At 36.7% G+C, this 20,138-nt stretch overlaps 1 protein-coding gene across 4 annotated transcripts in view; it reads right to left on the bottom strand.

Moving 5' to 3' along the window:
- Positions 1-20,138, bottom strand: part of RAB28 (RAB28, member RAS oncogene family) — a 137,818-nt gene that overhangs the window by 100,305 nt on the left and 17,375 nt on the right. For all 4 annotated transcript variants that reach the window (XM_033213763.1, XM_033213764.1, XM_033213766.1 and 1 more), the window contains exon 4: positions 7,898-8,027. In XM_033213763.1, the coding sequence (XP_033069654.1) occupies positions 7,898-8,027 (130 nt within the window). The remainder of the gene's footprint in view (positions 1-7,897; positions 8,028-20,138) is intronic.

The following is a 20,138-nucleotide window of genomic DNA, read 5'->3' on the forward strand; positions in this document are numbered from 1 at the left end:
AGACTGGCAAATTGGATAAAGAGTCAAGACCCATCAGTCTGCTGTATTCAGGAGACCCATCTCACATGCAGAGACATACATAGGCTCAAAATAAAGGGATGGAGGAAGATCTACCAAGCAAATGGAGAACAAAAAAAAGCAGCGGTTGCAATACTAGCCTCTGATAAAACAGACTTTAAACCATCAAAGATCAAAAGAGACAAAGAAGGCCATTACATAATGCTAAAGCGATCAATTCAACAGGAAGAGCTAACTCTCCTAAATATATATGCACCCAATACAGGAGCACCCAGATTCATAAAGCAAGTCCTTAGAGACTTACAAAGGGACTTAGACTCCCATACAATAATAATGGGAGACTTCAACACTCCACTGTCAATATTAGACAGATCAACAAGACAGAAAGTTAACAAGGATATCCAGGAATTGAACTCATCTCCGCAGCAAGCAGACCTAATAGACATCTACAGAACTCTCCACCCCAAATCAACAGAATATACATTCTTCTCAGCACCACATCACACTTATTCCAAAATTGACCACATAATTGGAAGTAAAGCACTCCTCAGCAAATGTACAAAAACAGAAATTGTAACAAACTGTCTCTTAGACCACAGTGCAATCAAACTAGAACGCAGGACTAAGAAACTCAATCAAAACTGCTCAACTACATGGAAACTGAATAACCTGCTCCTGAATGACTACTGGGTACATAACGAAATGAACGCAGAAATAAAGATGTACTTTGAAACCAATGAGAACAAAGATACAACATACCAGAATCTCTGGGACACATTTAAAGCAGTGTGTAGAGGGAAATTTATAGCACTAAATGCCCATAAGGGAAAGCAGGAAAGATCTAAAATTGACACTCTAACATCACAATTAAAAGAACTAGAGAAGCAAGAGAAAACACATTCAAAAGCTAGCAGAAGGCAAGAAAGAACTAAGATCAGAGCAGAACTGAAGGAGACAGAGACACAAAAAACCCTCCAAAAAGTCAATGAATCCAGGAGTTGGTTTTTTGAAAAGATCAACAAAATTGACAGACCGCTAGCAAGACTAATAAAGAAGAAAAGAGAGAAGAATCAAATAGATGCAATAAAAAATGATAAAGGGGATATCACCACCGACCCCACAGAAATACAAACAACCATCAGAGAGTACTATAAATGCCTCTAGGCAAATCAACTAGAAAATCTAGAAAAAATGGATAATTTCCTGGACACTGACACTCTCCCAAGACTAAACCAGGAAGAAGTTGAATCCCTGAATAGACCAATACCAGGCTCTGAAATTGAGGCAATAATTAATAGCCTACCAACCAAAAAAAGTCCAGGACCAGATGGATTCACAGATGAATTCTACCAGAGGTACAAGGAGGAGCTGGTACCATTCCTTCTGAAATTATTCCAATCAACAGAAAAAGAGGAAATCCTCCCTAACTCATTTTATGATGCCAACATCATCTTCATACCAAAGCCTGGCAGAGACACAATAAAAAAAGAGAATTTTAGACCAATATCCCTGATGAACATGGATGCAAAAATTCTCAATAAAATACTGGCAAACCGGATTCAGCAGCACATCAAAAAGCTTATCCACCATGATCAAGTGGACTTCATCCCTGGGATGCAAGGCTGGTTCAACATTCACAAATCAATAAACGTAATCCAGCATATAAACAGAACCAAAGACAAAAACCACATGATTATCTCAATAGATGCAGAAAAGGCCTTTGACAAAATTCAACAGCCCTTCATGCTAAAAACGCTCAATAAATTCGGTACTGATGGAACGTATCTCAAAATAATAAGAGCTATTTATGACAAACCCACAGCCAGTATCATACTGAATGGTCAAAAACTGGAAAAATTCCCTTCGAAAACTGGCACAAGACAGGGATGCCCTCTCTCACCACTCCTATTCGACATAGTGTTGGAAGTTCTGGCTAGAGCAATCAGGCAAGAGAAAGAAATCAAGGGTATCCAGTTAGGAAAAGAAGAAGTCAGATTGTCCCTGTTTGCAGATGACATGATTGTATATTTAGAAGACCCCATTGTCTCAGCCCAAAATCTCCTTAAGCTGATAAGAAACTTCAGCAAAGTCTCAGCATACAAAATTAATGTGCAAAAATCAGAAGCATTCCTATACACCAGTAACAGACAAGCAGAGAGCCAAATCAGGAATGAACTTCCATTCACAATTGCTTCAAAGAGAATAAAATACCTAGGAATCCAACTTACAAGGGATGTAAAGGACCTCTTCAAGAAGAACTACAAACCACTGCTCAGTGAAATCAAAGAGGACACAAACAAATGGAAGAACATACCATGCTCATGGATAGGAAGAATCAATATCGTGAAAATGGCCATAATGCCCAAGGTTATTTATAGATTCAATGCCACCCCCATCAAGCTACCAATGACTTTCTTCACAGAATTGGAAAAAACTGCTTTAAAGTTCATATGGAACCAAAAAAGAGCCCACATTGCCAAGACAATCCTAAGTCAAAAGAACAAAGCTGGAGGCATCACGCTACCTGACTTCAAACTATACTACAAGGCTACAGTAACCAAAACAGCATGGTACTGGTACCAAAACAGAGATATAGACCAATGGAACAGAACAGAGTCCTCAGAAATAATAACACACATCTACAGCCATCTGATCTTTGACAAACCTGAGAGAAACAAGAAATGGGGAAAGGATTCCCTATTTAATAAATGGTGCTGGGAAAATTGGCTAGCCATAAGTAGAAAGCTGAAACTGGATCCTTTCCTTACTCCTTATGCGAAAATTAATTCAAGATGGATTAGAGACGTAAATGTTATACCTAATACCATAAAAACCCTAGAAGAAAACCTAGGCAGTACCATTCAGGACATAGGCATGGGCAAGGACTTCATGTCTAAAACACCAAAAGCAATGGCAACAAAAGCCAAAATTGACAAATGGGATCTAATTAAACTAAAGAGCTTCTGCACAGCAAAAGAAACTACCATCAGAGTGAACAGGCAACCTACAGAATGGGAGAAAATTTTTGCAATCTACTCATCTGACAAAGGGCTAATATCCAGAATCTATAAAGAACTCAAACAAATTTACAAGAAAAAAACAAACAACCCCATCAAAAAGTGGGCAAAGGGTATGAACAGACATTTCTCAAAAGAAGACATTCATACAGCCAACAGACACATGAAAAAATGCTCATCATCACTCGCCATCAGAGAAATGCAAATCAAAACCACAATGAGATACCATCTCACACCAGTGAGAATGGCAATCATTCAAAAGTCAGGAAACAACAGGTGTTGGAGAGGATGTGGAGAAATAGGAACACTTTTACACTGTTGGTGGGATTGTAAACTAGTTCACCCATTATGGAAAACAGTATGGCGATTCCTCAAGGATCTAGAACTAGATGTACCATATGACCCAGCCATCCCATTACTGGGTATATACCCAAAGGATCATAAATCATGCTGCTATAAAGACACATGCACACGTATGTTTATTGCGGCACTATTCACAATAGCAAAGACTTGGAATCAACCCAAATGTCCATCTGTGACAGACTGGATTAAGAAAATGTGGCACATATACACCATGGAATACTATGCAGCCATAAAAAAGGATGAGTTTGAGTCCTTTGTAGGGACATGGATGCAGCTGGAAACGATCATTCTCAGCAAACTATCGCAAGAACAGAAAACCAAACACCGCATGTTCTCACTCACAGGTGGGAACTGAACAATGAGATCACTTGGACTCAGGAAGGGGAACATCACACACCGGGGCCTATCACTGGGAGGGGGGAGGGGGGAGGGATTGCATTGAGAGTTATACCTGATGTAAATGACGAGTTGATGGGTGCAGCACATCAACATGGCACAAGTATACATATGTAACAAACCTGCACGTTATGCACATGTACCCTAGAACTTAAAGTATAATAAAAAAATAAATAAATAAAAAATAAAAATTAAAAAAAAAAGTCTCTTCCTCTATTTGCCATTTCATTAACCTACTCTAGTTACTCTGGATATTTAACCATAAAATTTAACTTTTCATAAAAATGAGTCCATAATTCATCTTTATATCAGAATATTCTCTATCCTCAGCCCAAATTTCTGAAGGTTTAATATATTTTAATAAAAAGCAAATAATCTTGTAACTTGTATGGAGATGTGTATTCACCCTCTCTTTTTCTCTCCCTCCTTCTACTAACTAAAAGCTGGCTACTGCTACCAGTATCTCCACAGCCTACACATTTCTCTTCAACATATGCATTCTATCTAAGTTGTAAAGAAAGGTACACAATGATAAATTTTAAAACCACATTTAGGAAGAAGATGACTATGTTTATGTAATGAGTATAATAATCCAGCTTCACATGTCTTCCCATCACATCTCTTGCTTTGCCTTTAACCAGTGTGAAAAATCTTTGTTAATTGTATTGCTTTTTAATATAATTATATCCCCCACAAAAGAAAATAAGTACATACTACTATACCATACCAACATAACATTAATTTGGAAATAGAAATCAAAATATATTCAGGAGACTTAGGGTTAAAGCCCTAACAGGCTTAACTGCAGAAGGATCTTTCATTACATGATCACATGAAATTGGGCCAGTGACAGATTATGTAGTAAATAATATTCAGGAAAATATTTATCTATAATCTCTTTATCTTACATATATAACATTCTGTGTGACTGCATATACTGATATATAATCTCATTCTGAAAGAGTATATTATAAATACATACAAGAAAGGGGTTATAGCTATGCCAAAAGTAAAAAAAAAAAAAAAAAAAAAGTCTCGTCTTTTATGCTATTAAATCTCCAACATAACATTGTATTAATTTCTTGCATAAATTCAAATAACTTGTACAAATATTTGTTTTTAAAACCTGAGCATGCCACCACCAGTCCAGTCCAATAGCCCATCTACTCTAACAGCCTGTCTTTGACAGTGACCAACAGTGGATGCCTCACAGGACAGCATACACATAACATAATATACATAATTATGCACCACTACTCCATTATCTCAAGTGGTAGTTAGATTATATCCTGAAAAAAATTAAAACAAATTATAACCCCTCTCCCACAGACACTCTATAATTTCTCATAAGGTAATGTGAAGCCTCCTTTATAAAGCGCATACTTAACCATAATATAAGCCAACGCTTTGTATGACAACTAAAATGAGAAGCTGAACCCAGAAATAGAACTTAAGCTCATCAAAACATGATTTGCCAAAGGGGGATTTTCAATGAAATGAAAAGCATCTGATTCGCTCAATTAAAAAGAATCGTTTGCAAAACAGATGAGGAAAATTTAACTAAAGCTTTTAAAAAGCAAACTACAATTTCTACCCAAGCCATAACATATTATGATATGTAACAGCATTTTCCAGAGCATATGATAATGCCTGTATTTTTAACTCCTCAGAGAAATGACATTCACACTTGTGTCACCATGGTTTTAAATTAAGCTTGAACTTACTAAATGCTCATCCAGTGTGCAAAGCCACATAATGCAGAAATCTTGGTTTGGTCTTTCAGGAAGCACTGCTTCCTAAACAATTACAGAGAAAAAAAAATGTACTACATTTTTTAAGACCTTTGGAAAAGATAATTCTCTTGGTAATGTATGTAGGCATTGATTTAATAACCCTTGTAGTCAGGAAATAATACCTAACCTAAATTCTCCACGGTAAAATCTGAAGTAATTTTCTCTTTTTCTGACCTCAAATAAGTTGGGAAACATCGAGTCATACAATATTTCACGTACATTCATGTGTTGCATAACAATGTTTCTATCAACAATGGGCCACATATATGATGGTGGTCCCATAAGATTAAAATGGAGCTTTTATACCATATTTTTACTGTACCTTTTCTATGCTGACACACAGAAATACACACTATTGTGTTATAACTGCCTACAGTATGGTAACATGCTATACAAGTTTGTAGCCTAGGAGCAATAGGCTGTGCCATATAGCTTAGGTGTGTAGTTGGCCATACCATATAGGTTTGTGTAAATACACTCTATGTGATAGTAAATATTCAGTGTCAACTTGATTGGCGTGAAGGATGCAAAGTATTGTTCCTGGGTCTGTCACTGAGGGTGTTGCCAAAGGAGATTAACATTCAAGTCAGTGGACTGGGAGGGGCAGACCCACCCTCAATCTAGGTGGGCACTCTCTAATCAACTGCCAGCATGGCTAGAATAAAGCAGATTTGCTGAGTCTTCCAGCCTCCATCTTTCTCCTGTGCTGGATGCTTCCTGCCCTTGAACATGAAACTCCAAGTTCTTTGGCTTTTGGACTTTTGGACTTACACTGGTGGTTTGCCAGAGGCTCTCAGCCTTCAGCCAGACTGAAGGCTGCACTGTCGGCTTCCCTACTTTTGAGGTTTTGGGACTCGGACTGATCCACTACTGCTTTCCTTGCACTTCAACTTGCAGATGGCCTATCGTGGGACTTTACCTTGTGATCATGTGAGTCAATTCTCCTTAATAAACTCCCTTTCATATATACATCTATCCTATTAGTTCCGTCCCTCTAGAGAACCCTAATATATAATCTATAATGTTCACACAATGAAACTGCCTAATAATACATTTCTTAGAACATATCCTGTTGTTAAACAACACATGACTATATTTGAAAACCTTTATTAATGTCTCTTTTTCTAAGTCACTGCATTGCAGAACTAGGAACCAAAAAACAGTCATGTATTGAGTTCAGTTTTATAATTTTTCTCTGCTATCTATCATAGCCCGAGACAGGTCTCAAAATTACTAGCAAACCCGTAGTTTTTACCAAGAACTTCCTTTCTCCCTAATACACTCTTTCTCAAAAAAAAAAAATCATATTTCAGAACAAACCCGAAAATGTAGAAGAGGAAGTTTATAAGAGACAGGAGCAAGAAACAATGCATAAAAAATTCCAATGTAGACACTTCTTTCTTACCTAAAATAGGGGATCATTTAATGAAATGTATTGCTCAAAACCTGTGGGACAGAGCTGAAACTGCAATGCAATATCATAAAATCTGCAGCTGTGTTGCTGTTCTTAATAGTCCATGTTGCTTTCTTAGACCACAGGAAGCCAAAATACACACTGTCAGACCTAAACCTACCTTCACAGGAATTGACCAAAGCAGTGGAGCAGTTATGATAGACCATGCAGCAAAACGGTTATTGAAAAGATTGTACACACTCTTAGGAATTTTCTACTCAAATAATTTGCTCACTCCAGAAAAGCTGTTTCCAAATATCAAATCTTTCTTTGTAGGAATTAAAACTACAGGATAGGCAAATGTCTCAATAAGTCCTCTGTTTGGGCTGCCATAACAAATGACATAGACTATGGCCTAAACCACAAACATTATTTCTCAAACTTCTGGTAACTAAAGTCCAAGATCAAGATACTGACAGATTCAGGATCCAATGAGGGCATTCTTCCTGGTTCGCAGACAGTCAGCTTCTTGCCTATCTTCACATGGCAGAAAGAATTATTATCTCTCTAGTGTCTCTTATGAAGGCATTAATCCCATTCTCTTTTTTAATTAAATAGAGACAAGGGTCTCACTATGTTGCCCAGGTTTGTCCCAAACTCCTGGCCTCAAGCAATTCCCCCGCCTTGGCCTCCCAAAGTGCTGGGACTACAAGCATTAGCCACTGCGTCCTGCCAGATGTCATTCTTAAGGGCTCCACTCTCATGACCTAATTATCTCCCAAAAACGCCACTTCTAGACACCATCATTTTGGGGATTAGGTCTTCGACATATATATTGGGGGTGAGGGGGAACACAAACATTCTGTCCACAACAGCAAGTAAACTGTACCATACATAAATAAGCAGTAATAACTTACTTTTATTGCCTACCAAGGCAACCAGTGGCTGAGTTTCTGACTCCTCGCTCACTTTCTTCACCACAGTATACCAATCTTCTAAATTCTCAAAGCTTTGATAATTTGTAATATCATATACCAAGAGGACTCCCTGTCACAAAAGAGTTACAAAATATCTGTAAAGTACTATTTGGTGAAAAAAATCTTAATGAATACTTGAGTAATGCTTCAGATATGTCAAAATGGATGTAAAAATACAAATGTGTATTATATATAAACTTATACAAAATGTGTTTTATATATAAACTTCCATTTAAATTGCTTACTAGCAAATTGATAATAGTGACTGTTTTCTTTCAAGACAAATCCAGCAACTAAGATGCAATGCAAGTTAAAACATAATTTTATCAAAGTTATAAGTGGTCTTCCAATAAGATATCTGGAATATGCTTGGTAAGTTACAGTAAATATAAGAAAATCATATCAGAGAAGTAGAAAAGGCCACAACATCTACAATCCTACCTCTCACTTTCATTACAAACATTAAAACTTTTCAATAAATATTCATCTGCTGCTACTTTTTAAATATTTTCAAAAACAAAGATTCCATGATATCCCTTGATAGACAATTTAAGTGTTTAACACAATTTTCTTTAAATGAAATGTCGATTTCCTCTTTTAGTCCACTGTGCATTTGGAGAACTTGAGAGCATCTTTCTTAAACTAACCCTTCATATACTTGAAGATAGTTAAGTAACTCCTTTACCATCTCCTTTCCAGAGTAAACAAACTCAGTTCCTTAAACTTGCCTCAAAGGGCCTATTTTTCTATCCCTTTAATCATAGCTGCTGATTCTTCCCAGGACACACTACATATAGTTTTTTGACATCCTCTTTAAAATGAGCAATGTAAAACTGGACATAATACTGTAATAAGAGTCTGAGCAATGCCAAATATAACAGAAGGATTTCTTCCTGCCTCTTATATATCATATTCCTTTTAATTTATCTCATTATTTTGTGTGGGAAGGAGAAATATATATGCACACAAAAATAACAGTACCACATTCCTGATTCTCATCCAGTTTGTGGTCAAACACTTAATACAAAGCTCTACACACAGTATAAGCCTGAACCCTAATGGCATTTATGTCGACTTCTTAGGTTATAACAGTAGTAATCAACTACTTCTGTGCACCTACTGTATACCAGACACACGTCAAGGTCTTCTCATTAATACTCACACTAATCATGAAAGGCTGGTATTATCATTTCCATTTTAAATAATAAACAGAGGTTAAAATAACCAAAGTCATACTGATAGGTAAGTGATGGAGCCAGGATTTGAACCAAAGACTAAATAATTAAAAACATTTGTCTGTCAACTAAACTCCAAGTATTGTGCTGGATTCTACAGACGTAAGTTCTAAACCATAAGGAACTCACTGGCAGCAAAACTAAACACATAAACAAGTACAGAACACAGAAGTCACAACTAGTGAGACAATGGTAAATATTAATCAATTGGCTTGGGGTTCAGGGCCCAGCAGGCGTGAGTTTGCCATAACGTTTGCCAGTTTTCATGGTGTAAATGCTAGCCTGTGGTCATTTTTAAGCTATCAATATGACACCCACTGAACAGAGTTGGGGAGGTCACCATTATAAAACATTTCCACCATATAGATATAGCAGATGTAAACAACCTGGAGAACACAGATAACAGAAATACACAGTAAAATAATTATGATAGAGATTAGGCATATACCTTTGTTTTAATACAATGTGTGACTTTATATGTAATTTTTCATTGTAAAAGTTTTTAATAACTGGCTCACAAAAACTGCTAAAAATTTAACAATTAACTCTCTGAAGCTAGAGCAAGCCAGCCCTAGCATACTTCTGTTACGACCTTCCAGGATTATTATTCTCTTTTATTAAACCATATTGGCTCCCAAGTTACCTAGCTTCTCCATGTCTCAGGTTTCTTATCTCTAAAATTCGATATTTGAGTTAGATGGTCTCCAAGATCTCTTTCGCTTTAAATATTCTATAATATGCAAAATCACTCATGGGGTTCATTTTGGTCACTTGAACATCTATTTCTGTCTGTCTTCCAAGATGGTTTGAAATAATGCCCAACATAGAATTATCTAAAACAAACAGTATCTCACTTTTCTTATTAAGAATAAAGCCCCAGAACTAATATCTGAAGATTAATCTTCAATCTACTGGCTCCATGACATGGCTCCAACTGCCATGGGTGATATCATACATTATTTGTTGAAAAGAGCTCTACATTGGAACTCAGGTTGCTGTTGGATTCCAGTCCTGGTCCCACCTATTGATCTTGGGCAACACTTGTTACCTCACTTTTAAAACACCTGATATGTCTACATTATAAAGTGAAATGATAAAAGTACTTATTTTAAAATTAACATACTACATGTAATTGTAGATTTTTTTTTTTGTTATCAACTAAGTGAAGAAGAGTCATATTTTTATGGCAACTTTGAGGTAGGTTTTAAACTCACAAATAAAGCCTAGACCTCTGCCTCTTAAGACCTTTTGAACCCTTTTGATTAATATACGAAAACCTTTATCCAAACATGGGACAATACCTGAATACGGTAAAATATATGCAAATAAAACATGGCCACCATCTACTGATACTCAGTACAGGATGAGAGCTACGGAACAAAAACATTAAAAACTGTTGTTGTACATCACAAATTGGTAAATATGGCCCATGGGTCAAATCTGGCCCACACTGTGTATCTGTAGATAAACTTTTACTGAAATATAGTCACAATCATTTGTTTAAGTATTATCAGTGGCTGCTTTTGTGCTACAACTGCAGAGCTGAGTGGCTACAACAGAGACAACATGGCCTGCAAAGCATAAAATATTTACTATCTAGCTCTTTTCAGGAAAAATCTGCCAATCTCTGATCTAGACAAATGTGTCCCAACATTTTTCAGTTGGTGATTCCTAGAAATCTTTCAGGATTCACAAAAAATATAGAAGGATAAACTCCTCTTCACTCACTAAGCTATCTAGCAACACAAACATCTCCTTGTTCATATTCTCAGTACCATTTATAATGTAAAAACTATTATTTTTCCTTGTTCTTGCCATCATAACTAGTACCACTGTGGTGAAATTCTGAAATGAAAAAATGAGAAAACTAAAAATGTTAAAATATAAAAGGAATTATAGGACCTTCAATTTCAACTCTGACATGTAAAAAAAAAACTTGAAAGTCATCACTCCTGTCCTTACAATAAGAAAAAGGCAGAACAAACTGAAAAAATCAGTGACTTTTCTTGGATTCATCAGAAAACTGATATTGCAAGGCAAATCATCACCCTGAAATCTGGAAAGACAAACAAATCCAAAAAGTTACAGCCAAGATCTGCCTACCTGGAGTAGCAGCCACTAGAAATACTAGTGATAATTTTGACAAACTGCTGGAGGCTGACTGAGGTCTAGCTTAAGAGTGAGCAACTCCTAGAGGCCCCCTCAGTCTTAGGGGCTACCTCCACACTTGCATGGATATACGACCAGATTCCAGATATCCCACCACATTATTAGTAAAGAGTCAAGAAAGATCCTCTCAAGGCTCTGGCATGAAGAGAGGAAAAAAGTAACCATTGTGAAATATGCCCAGAGCATTATCCATAAAAAAGGCAAACTCTCCAGAAGAAATGGCTTAATCAGAACATTGTATTCCATCTGGAAAGGGAAGTTTCCAACATCAGCCTCCTGTAGCCAGTCTGTCTCATCTAACTGGGAGGAGAAAGAAACACGAGTGAAGGTCACAGTACCAAAATACAAGCTCACTAAAGACTAAAACTTTACCATAAGAATATAGCATGCTTCTCCTCCCCCATACTTTACCACAACATCACCAGGGCACCAACATCTGAAAGAGCTGCAAGACAGATTTCACCTAAAGAGTTTCTGGAGATACCAAAAAAGACTGGGAGGCAAAAGCAAGGACACTAGAGGAATCAATGCCTCTGGCACTGACAGCTAAAGTAAATATTAAACACAGCACAACGTAAAACCTCACACTAGGTCTATTTACCTGAATCCTATTACTCAGTATATCATGTCCAGCTTTCAATATAAAATTACAAGGAATTTCAAAAGGTAATTTGAAGAGAGAAACCAAGCATCAGAACCAAACTCAGATATGAAACAGATTTTGTCATTATTAGACAGCCAATTTTAAGTAACTATGACTAATGTGTTGAGGGTTCTAAAGGAAAAAGAAAACATTATGCAAGCACAGATAGGGATAATAAAACAAGGGATAATAAAAACAAAATGCTAGATATCAAAAACACTGTAACAGAAATAAAGAATGCCATTGTTGGGTACATTGTTGGACATAGCATAGGAAAAAAAATCAGTGAACTTAAAGACAGGATAATAGAAACTTCTACAACTGAAAAGCAAAAAGAACAAAACAATGTATAAAACAGAACATCAAAGAACAGTGGGACAGTTCGAAGTGGTGCATCACACACACAGCTGACGTATCAGAAGAAGAGAGAATCAAGCTTAGAGAGTATCTGAAGTAACAGTAACCAAGAAATTGCCAAAAATAATTAGACACCAAACCACATATTTAAGAATCTCAGAGAACACCAATTTGCATACATACCAAAAACTCGATATCTAGGCATATATTCAAATTGCTCAAAAGAAAAAAAACAGAGAAATCTTGAAAGAAGCTAGAAGAATAGGGAAAATATCTTATCCATAAATGAAAAAGCAGAAAAATTACAGAGAACACCTCATCAGAAACCATGCGAATAAGAAGAGAATGAAGTGAAATCAGCAAATGTAAAAGAAGAGAAATTATAACAAACTGTCTCTCAAACCACAGTGCAATCAAATTAGAACTTGGGATTGGCCGGGCGCGGTGGCTCAAGCCTGTAATCCCAGCACTTTGGGAGGCCGAGACGGGCGGATCACGAGGTCAGGAGATCAAGACCATCCTGGCTAACAAGGTGAAACCCCGTCTCTACTAAAAATACAAAAACTAGCCGGGCGAGGTGGCGGGCGCCTGTAGTCCCAGCTACTCGGGAGGCTGAGGCAGGAGAATGGCGTAAACCTGAGAGACGGAGCTTGCAGTGAGCTGAGATCCGGCCACTGCACTCCAGTCCGGGCGACAGAGCGAGACTCCGCCTCAAAAAAAAAAAAAAAAAAAAAAAAAAGAACTTGGGATTAAGAAACTCACTCAAAACCGCTCAACTACATGGAAATTGAACAACCTGCTCCTGAAGGACTATTGGGTATGTAATGAAATGAAGGCAGAAATAAAGACGTTCTTTGAAACCAATGAGAACAAAGACACAACATAACATAATCTCTGGGACACATTTAAAGCAGTGTACACAGGGAAATTTATAGCACTAAATGCCCACAAGAGAAAGCTGGAAAGATCTAAAACTGACACCCTAACATCACAATTAAAAGACCTAGAGAAGCAAGAGCAAACACATTCAAAAGCTAGCAGAAGGCAAGAAATAACTAAGATCAGAGCAGAACTAAAGGAGACAGAGACACAAAAAACCCTTCAAAATATCAGTGAATCCAGGAACCGGTTTTTTGAAAAGATCAACAAAATTGATAGACCACTAGCAAGGCTAATAAAGAAGACAGAAGAATCAAATAGATCCAATAAAAAATGATAAAGGAGTTATCACTACCGATCCCACAGAAATACAAACTACCATTAGAGAATACTATAAACGCCTCTATGCAAATAAACTAGAAAATCTACAAGAAATGGAAAAATTCCTGGACACATACACCCTCCCAAGACTAAACCAGGAAGAAGCTGAATCCCTGAATAGACCAATACCAGGCTCTGAAATTGAGGCAATAATAAATAGCCTACCAACCAAAAAATGTCCAGGACCAGATGGATTCACAGATGAATTCTACCCGAGGTACAAGGAGAAGCTGGTACCATTCCTTCTGAAACTATTCCAATTGATAAAAAAGAGGGAATCCTCCCGAACTCATTTTATGAGGCCAGCATCATCCTGACACCAAAGCTTCACAGAGACACAACAAAAAAAGACAATTTTAGACCAATATCCCTGATGAACATCGATGCAAAAATCCTCAATAAAATACTGGTAAACCGAATCCAGCAGCACATCAAAAAGCTTACCGACCATGATCAAGTGGGCTTCATCCCTGGGATGCAAGGCTGGTTCAACATACCCAAATCAATAAACGTAATCCAGCATACAAACAGAACCAAAGACAAAAAACCACATGATTATCTCAACAGATGCAGAAAAGGCCTTTGACAAAATTCAACAGCCCTTCGTGCTAAAAACTCACAATAAATCAGGTATTGATGGGACGTATCTCAAAATAATAAGAGTTATTTTTGACAAATCCACAGCCAATATCATACTGAATGGGCAAAAACTGGAAGCATTCCCCTTGAAAACTGGCACAAGACAGGGATGTCCTCTCTCACCACTCCTATTCAACATAGTGTTGGAAGTTCTGGCCAGGGAAATCAGACAGGAGAAAGAAATAAAGGGTATTCAATTAGGAAAAGAGGAAGTCAAATTGTCCCTGTTTGCAGATGACATGATTGTATATTTAGAAAACCCCATTGTCTCAGCCCAAAATCTCCTTAAGCTGATAAGCAACTTCAGCAAAGTCTCAGGGTACAAAATCAATGTGCAAAAATCACAAGCATTCCTATATACTAATAACAGACAGAGAGCCAAATCATGAGTGAACTCCCATTCACAACTGCTTCAAAGAAGCAGGAATACAACTTACAAAGGATGTGAAGGAACTCTTCAAGGAGAACTACAAACCACTGCTCAATGAAATAAAAGAGAACACAAATGGAAGAACATTCCATGCTCATGGATAGGAAGAATCAATGTTGTGAAAATGGCCATACTGCCCAAGGTAATTTACAGATTCAATGAAATCCCCCCCAAGCTACCAATGACTTTCTTCACAGAATTGGAAAACACAACTTTAAAGTTCATATGGAACCAAAAAAGAGCCCACGTTGCCAAGATAACCCCAACCCAAAAGAACAAAGCTGAAGGCATCATGCTACCTAACTTCAAACTATACTACAAGGCTACAGTAACCAAAACAGCATGATACTGGTACCAAAACAGAGTTATAGACCAATGGAACAGAACACAGCCCTCAGAAATAATACCATGCATCTACAACCATATGATCTTTGACATACCTGACAAAAACAAGAAATGGGGAAAGGATTCCCTATTTAATAAATGGTGCTAGGAAAACTGGCTAGCCATACGTAGAAAGTTGAAACTAGATCCCTTCCTTACACCTTATACAAAAATTAATTCAAGATGGATTAAAGACTTAAATGTTAGACCTAAAACCATAAAAACCCTAGAAGAAGATCTAGGCAATACCATTCAGGACATAGGCATGGGCAAGGACTTCATGTCTAAAACGCCAAAAGCAATGGCAACAAAAGCCAGAATTGACAAATGGGATCTAATTAAACTAAAGAGCTTCTGCACAGCAAAAGAAACTACCATCAGAGTGAACAGGCAACCTACAGAATGGGAGAAAACTTTTGCAATCTATCCATCTGACAAAGGGCTAATATCCAGAATCTACAAAGAACTTAAATAAATCTACAAGAAAAAAAATCAGGCCGGGCGCGGTGGCTCAAGCCTGTAATCCTAGCACTTTGGGAGGCCGAGACGGGCGGATCACGAGGTCAGGAGATCGAGACCATCCTGACTAACACGGTGAAACCCCGTCTCTACTAAAAACTACAAAAAACTAGCGGGCGAGGTGGCGGCGCCTGTAGTCCCAGCTACTCGGGAGGCTGAGGCAGGAGAATGGCGTGAACCGGGAGGCGGAGCTTGCAGTGAGCTGAGATCGGCCACAGCACTCCAGCCTGGGTGACAGCGCGAGACTCCGTCTCAAAAAAAAAAAAAAAAAAAAAAAAAAAAGAAAAAAAATCAAACAACCCCATCAAAAAGTGGGCAAAGAATATAAACAGACACTTTTCAAAAGAAAACATTTATGCAGCCAACAGACACATGGAAAACTGCTCATCATCACTAGCCATCAGAGAAATGCAAATCAAAACCACAATGAGATACCATCTCACACCAGTTAGAATGGTGATCACTAAAAAGTCAGGAAACAACAGGTGCTGGAGAGGATTTAGAGAAATAGGAACACTTTTACACTGTTGGTGGACTGCAAACTAGTTCAACCATTGTGGAAGACAGTGTGGCGATTCCTCAAGGATCTAGAACTAGAAATACTATTTGAACCAGCCATCCCATTACTGGGTATATACCCAAAGGATTATAAATCATCCTGCTATAAAGACACATGCACACATATGTTTACTGCGGCACTATTCACAATAGCAAAGATTTGGAACCAACCCAAATGCCCATCAATGATAGACTGGATTAAGAAAATGTGGCACATATACACCATGGAATACTATGCAGCCGTAAAATGGATGAGTTCATGTCCTTTGTAGGGACATGGATGAAGCTGGAAACCATCATTCTCAGCAAACTATCGCAAGGACAGAAAACCAAACACCGCATGTTCTCACTCATAAGTGAGAATTGAACAATGAGAACGCTTGGACACATGAAGAGGAACATCACACACCGGAGCCTGTTGTCAGGTGGGGAGAGTGGGGAGGGATAGCATCAGGAGATATACCTAATGTAAATGACGAGTTAATGGGTGCAGCACACCAACATCACACATGTATACATATGTAACAAACCTGCACATTGTGCACATGTACCCTAGAACTTAAAGTATAATAATTAAAAAAAAAATACTGGCAGAAAATTAAAATTAAAAAAAAAAACTACCTAGAATTCTATACTCCTCAAAATTATCATAAGTAAAGGAGAAATAAAGATCTCAGAAAAACAAAAACAGAGCATTCATTGTCAGCAAACCTGCTCTGAAGGAAACATTAAAAGAGGTCCTTCAGGGAGAGGGAAAATGATATGGGTCAGAAACTAAACTCTACATAGGAAAAAATTAGTAGCATGAAAAAACTCAAATAACCAAGGCAATCATGAGCACAAACACATAGGAAAAACAAAGCTGCAGGCATCACACTACTTGATTTGAAACTATATTACAAAGCTATAGTAATTATAGCACCATGGTACCGGCAAAAAATAGACACACTGACCAACAGAACATAAAGAGTCCCGAAATGAGTCATACATGTACAGTCAATTGATTTTCAACAACAGAGCTAGAAACACACAATGGAAAAAGGACAGCCTCTTCAATAAATGGTTTTGGGAAAACTAGATATCCACATGCAGAACAATATCTCACAACATATACAAAAATCAACTCAAAATTGAGTAAAGATTTCAAAGTAAGACCAAAAACTACAAAACTACTACAAGAAAATTTAGGGGGGAAAACTACAAAATATTGGTCTGGGCAATAATTTTTTGAATTTCACTCCAAAACCACAGGCAACAAAAGCAATAGCCAATACAGGAAAACAAAAAAGCTTCTGTGCAGCAAAGGAGAAAAAAATTAACAGTGTGCAGAGACAACCTACAAATTAAAATATTTTCAAGTCATACATCCAAGAAGGGGTTAACATCCAAAATATACCAGGAACTCAAACAACTCCACAGCAAGAAAACAAAAAACTAAATTTAAAAATTGGCAAGAGACCTGTAAAGACATTACTCACAAGCCAAATGACTAACAGATATATTTTTTAAATGCTGAACATCACCAGAGAAATGCAAATTAAAAGCAAAAAAAATTATCCTCTTATACCTGTCAGAATGGCTATTATCAAAAAGATGAAAGATAACAAGTATCAACGAGGATATAGAGAAAAGGGACCTCTGTACACTCTCAGTGAAAATGTAAAGAAGAATAGCCAATATGGGAAACTGTGTGGAGGTTCCTCAAAAAAAACTAAGAATATGATCCAACAATCCTACTTCTGTGTATTTACCCAAAGATTTGAAATCAGTTTGTCAAAGAGGTTTTTGCACTCCCATGTTTGTTGCAGCACTGTCACAATAGCCAAGCTATGTAATCAACCTAAGTGACCATCAACAAATGAATGGATAAAGAAAATGATGTATATATGCATAATGGAATACAATAAGCCTCAAAAAAAGAAAAGTCTCTCACTTGCAACAGCATGGATGGAACTGGAAAACATTAAGCTAAGTGAAATGAGCCAGGCACAAAGAGACAAATGTTGCATGTTCTCATTTACGTGAAATCTGAAGTAATCAAACTCAGAAGTAGGGAGTAGACTGGTGGTTGCAGAGGCTAGGGGTTGGGGGAAATGGGGAAACAGTCAAAGGGTACAAAATCTCAGGAGATATAAAGGTTTTTTTGAGAATTATTGCACAGTGTGGTTAAAACAGTTAATAATTACATATCATACATTTCAAAATTGCTAAAAGAGTAAATTTCAAATGTTCTCAACATAAAAAAGTTATAAGGACTTGAGATAATGAATATGCTAATTGACTTGAATTAATTATTCCACATTGTATTCATAAATCATAACATCACTCTATACTCCATAAATATAACCAATTATAAACTGCCAGTTTACAATAAAAGTTAACATTTTTTAAATAAAATCATACAGAATGTAAAAAAAGAGTGAGTGAATATCAGAAAAGGAAAAAATGAAGATAACATAGTATCAATTATTTTTCTTATTGTTAATTGGTATAAAATACAACTGTTTAAAGTAATAATAATGTACTGGATGATTACAGCATTCAGATAAGTGAGATGAATGACAGCCATGCCATAAGGGACAAAAAGGATGAATTGAGAATATTCTGAGGGACCTGCACTACACATGAAGCAATACAGTGTCATTTAATACTAAACTTAGTTTAAAATGTATATTGCAAACTCTAGAACAATCACTAAAAAAAATTTTGAAGTATGATTGATATGCTAAAATAGGAGAGAAAATACTCAAATAAAACCAGAGAAAGCAGAAAGAGGGGATAAACAAAGAAAATGTGCAAAGAATAGAAAACGAACACGACAGATGTTAACCCAGCTATCCCAATAACCACTCTGTATGTGAATTTAATACACAAGTTAAAAGACAGATTGTCAAAGGAGATGAGAAAAGAAGACTCTACCTACGGAAAGCTGACCTTACATATAAAGACACAGACAGGTTAGCAGTAAAGGCATAGAAAAGCACCATGAAAACATTAATGAAAAGAAAGCTGGAGTAGCTACATAATTTGAGACAAAGCAGACTTCAGAATAAGGAAAATTATCAAGTTTAAAGATAAGACTGGCATAATGATAAGTCAGTCCTCCAAGAAGACATAACAATCCTCTCTATATATGCACCTAATAACACGGCATCAAAATATATGAGCCCAAAACTGATAGAACTGCAAGGAGTTCTAAATCTGCAGATCCCCCTAGAGTTGAAGACTTTTTTCATTAAGCAAACAGAAAATCAGTAAGGGTATAGTTGATCTGAACAACACTAACAATCAACTTCATCTAATTGACATTTATAGACTACTGTATTCATTAGAATACGCACTATTCCCTAGCTCTCATGAAACATTCACCAAGACAAACTACGTTCTGGGCCATAACATATACCTTAACATGTTTGTAAAAACAGAAATCACAAAAACCATGTTCTCAAACTATAACCAGAAATCAGTAACAGTAAAATAGCTTTAAAAACTCAAAGTATGTGAAGATTAAACAATATATTCTAAATAACACAAGCATCAAAGAAGTCTCAAAAATAATTTTAAAATAGTTTGAACCAAAAACAAAATATATGCAACCTACCAATACTTGTGGAATACAGAAAAAGCAGTGCTTAGGGAAAGTGTTTAGCATTGAATGCAGATATTAGAAAAGCAGAAAAATCAATAATCTAAGCTTCCACTGTAGAAAACTAGAGAAAGAAGAGTAATTTCAGTCCAAAGTGAGCAGAAGAAAGTAATTAAAAATTAGGGAAGAAATAATTGAAATTAAAGAAGAAGACAACAGAGAAAAATCAACAAAGCCAAAAGCTGTTTTTTTAAAAAAAGATCAGTAAAATTGACAAACCTCTAGTCAGGCTAACCAAAAACAAAGGGAGGGAGAGAGAAGACACATATTAACAACATTAATTAATAAAGGTCTTCACTACCTATTCCACAAACATTAAAAAAAATAATATAAACAACTTT

This window comes from Trachypithecus francoisi, unplaced genomic scaffold (assembly GCF_009764315.1).
Source record: "Trachypithecus francoisi isolate TF-2019V2 unplaced genomic scaffold, Tfra_2.0 Lachesis_group1, whole genome shotgun sequence".
Classification (NCBI taxonomy): Eukaryota; Metazoa; Chordata; class Mammalia; order Primates; family Cercopithecidae; genus Trachypithecus; species Trachypithecus francoisi.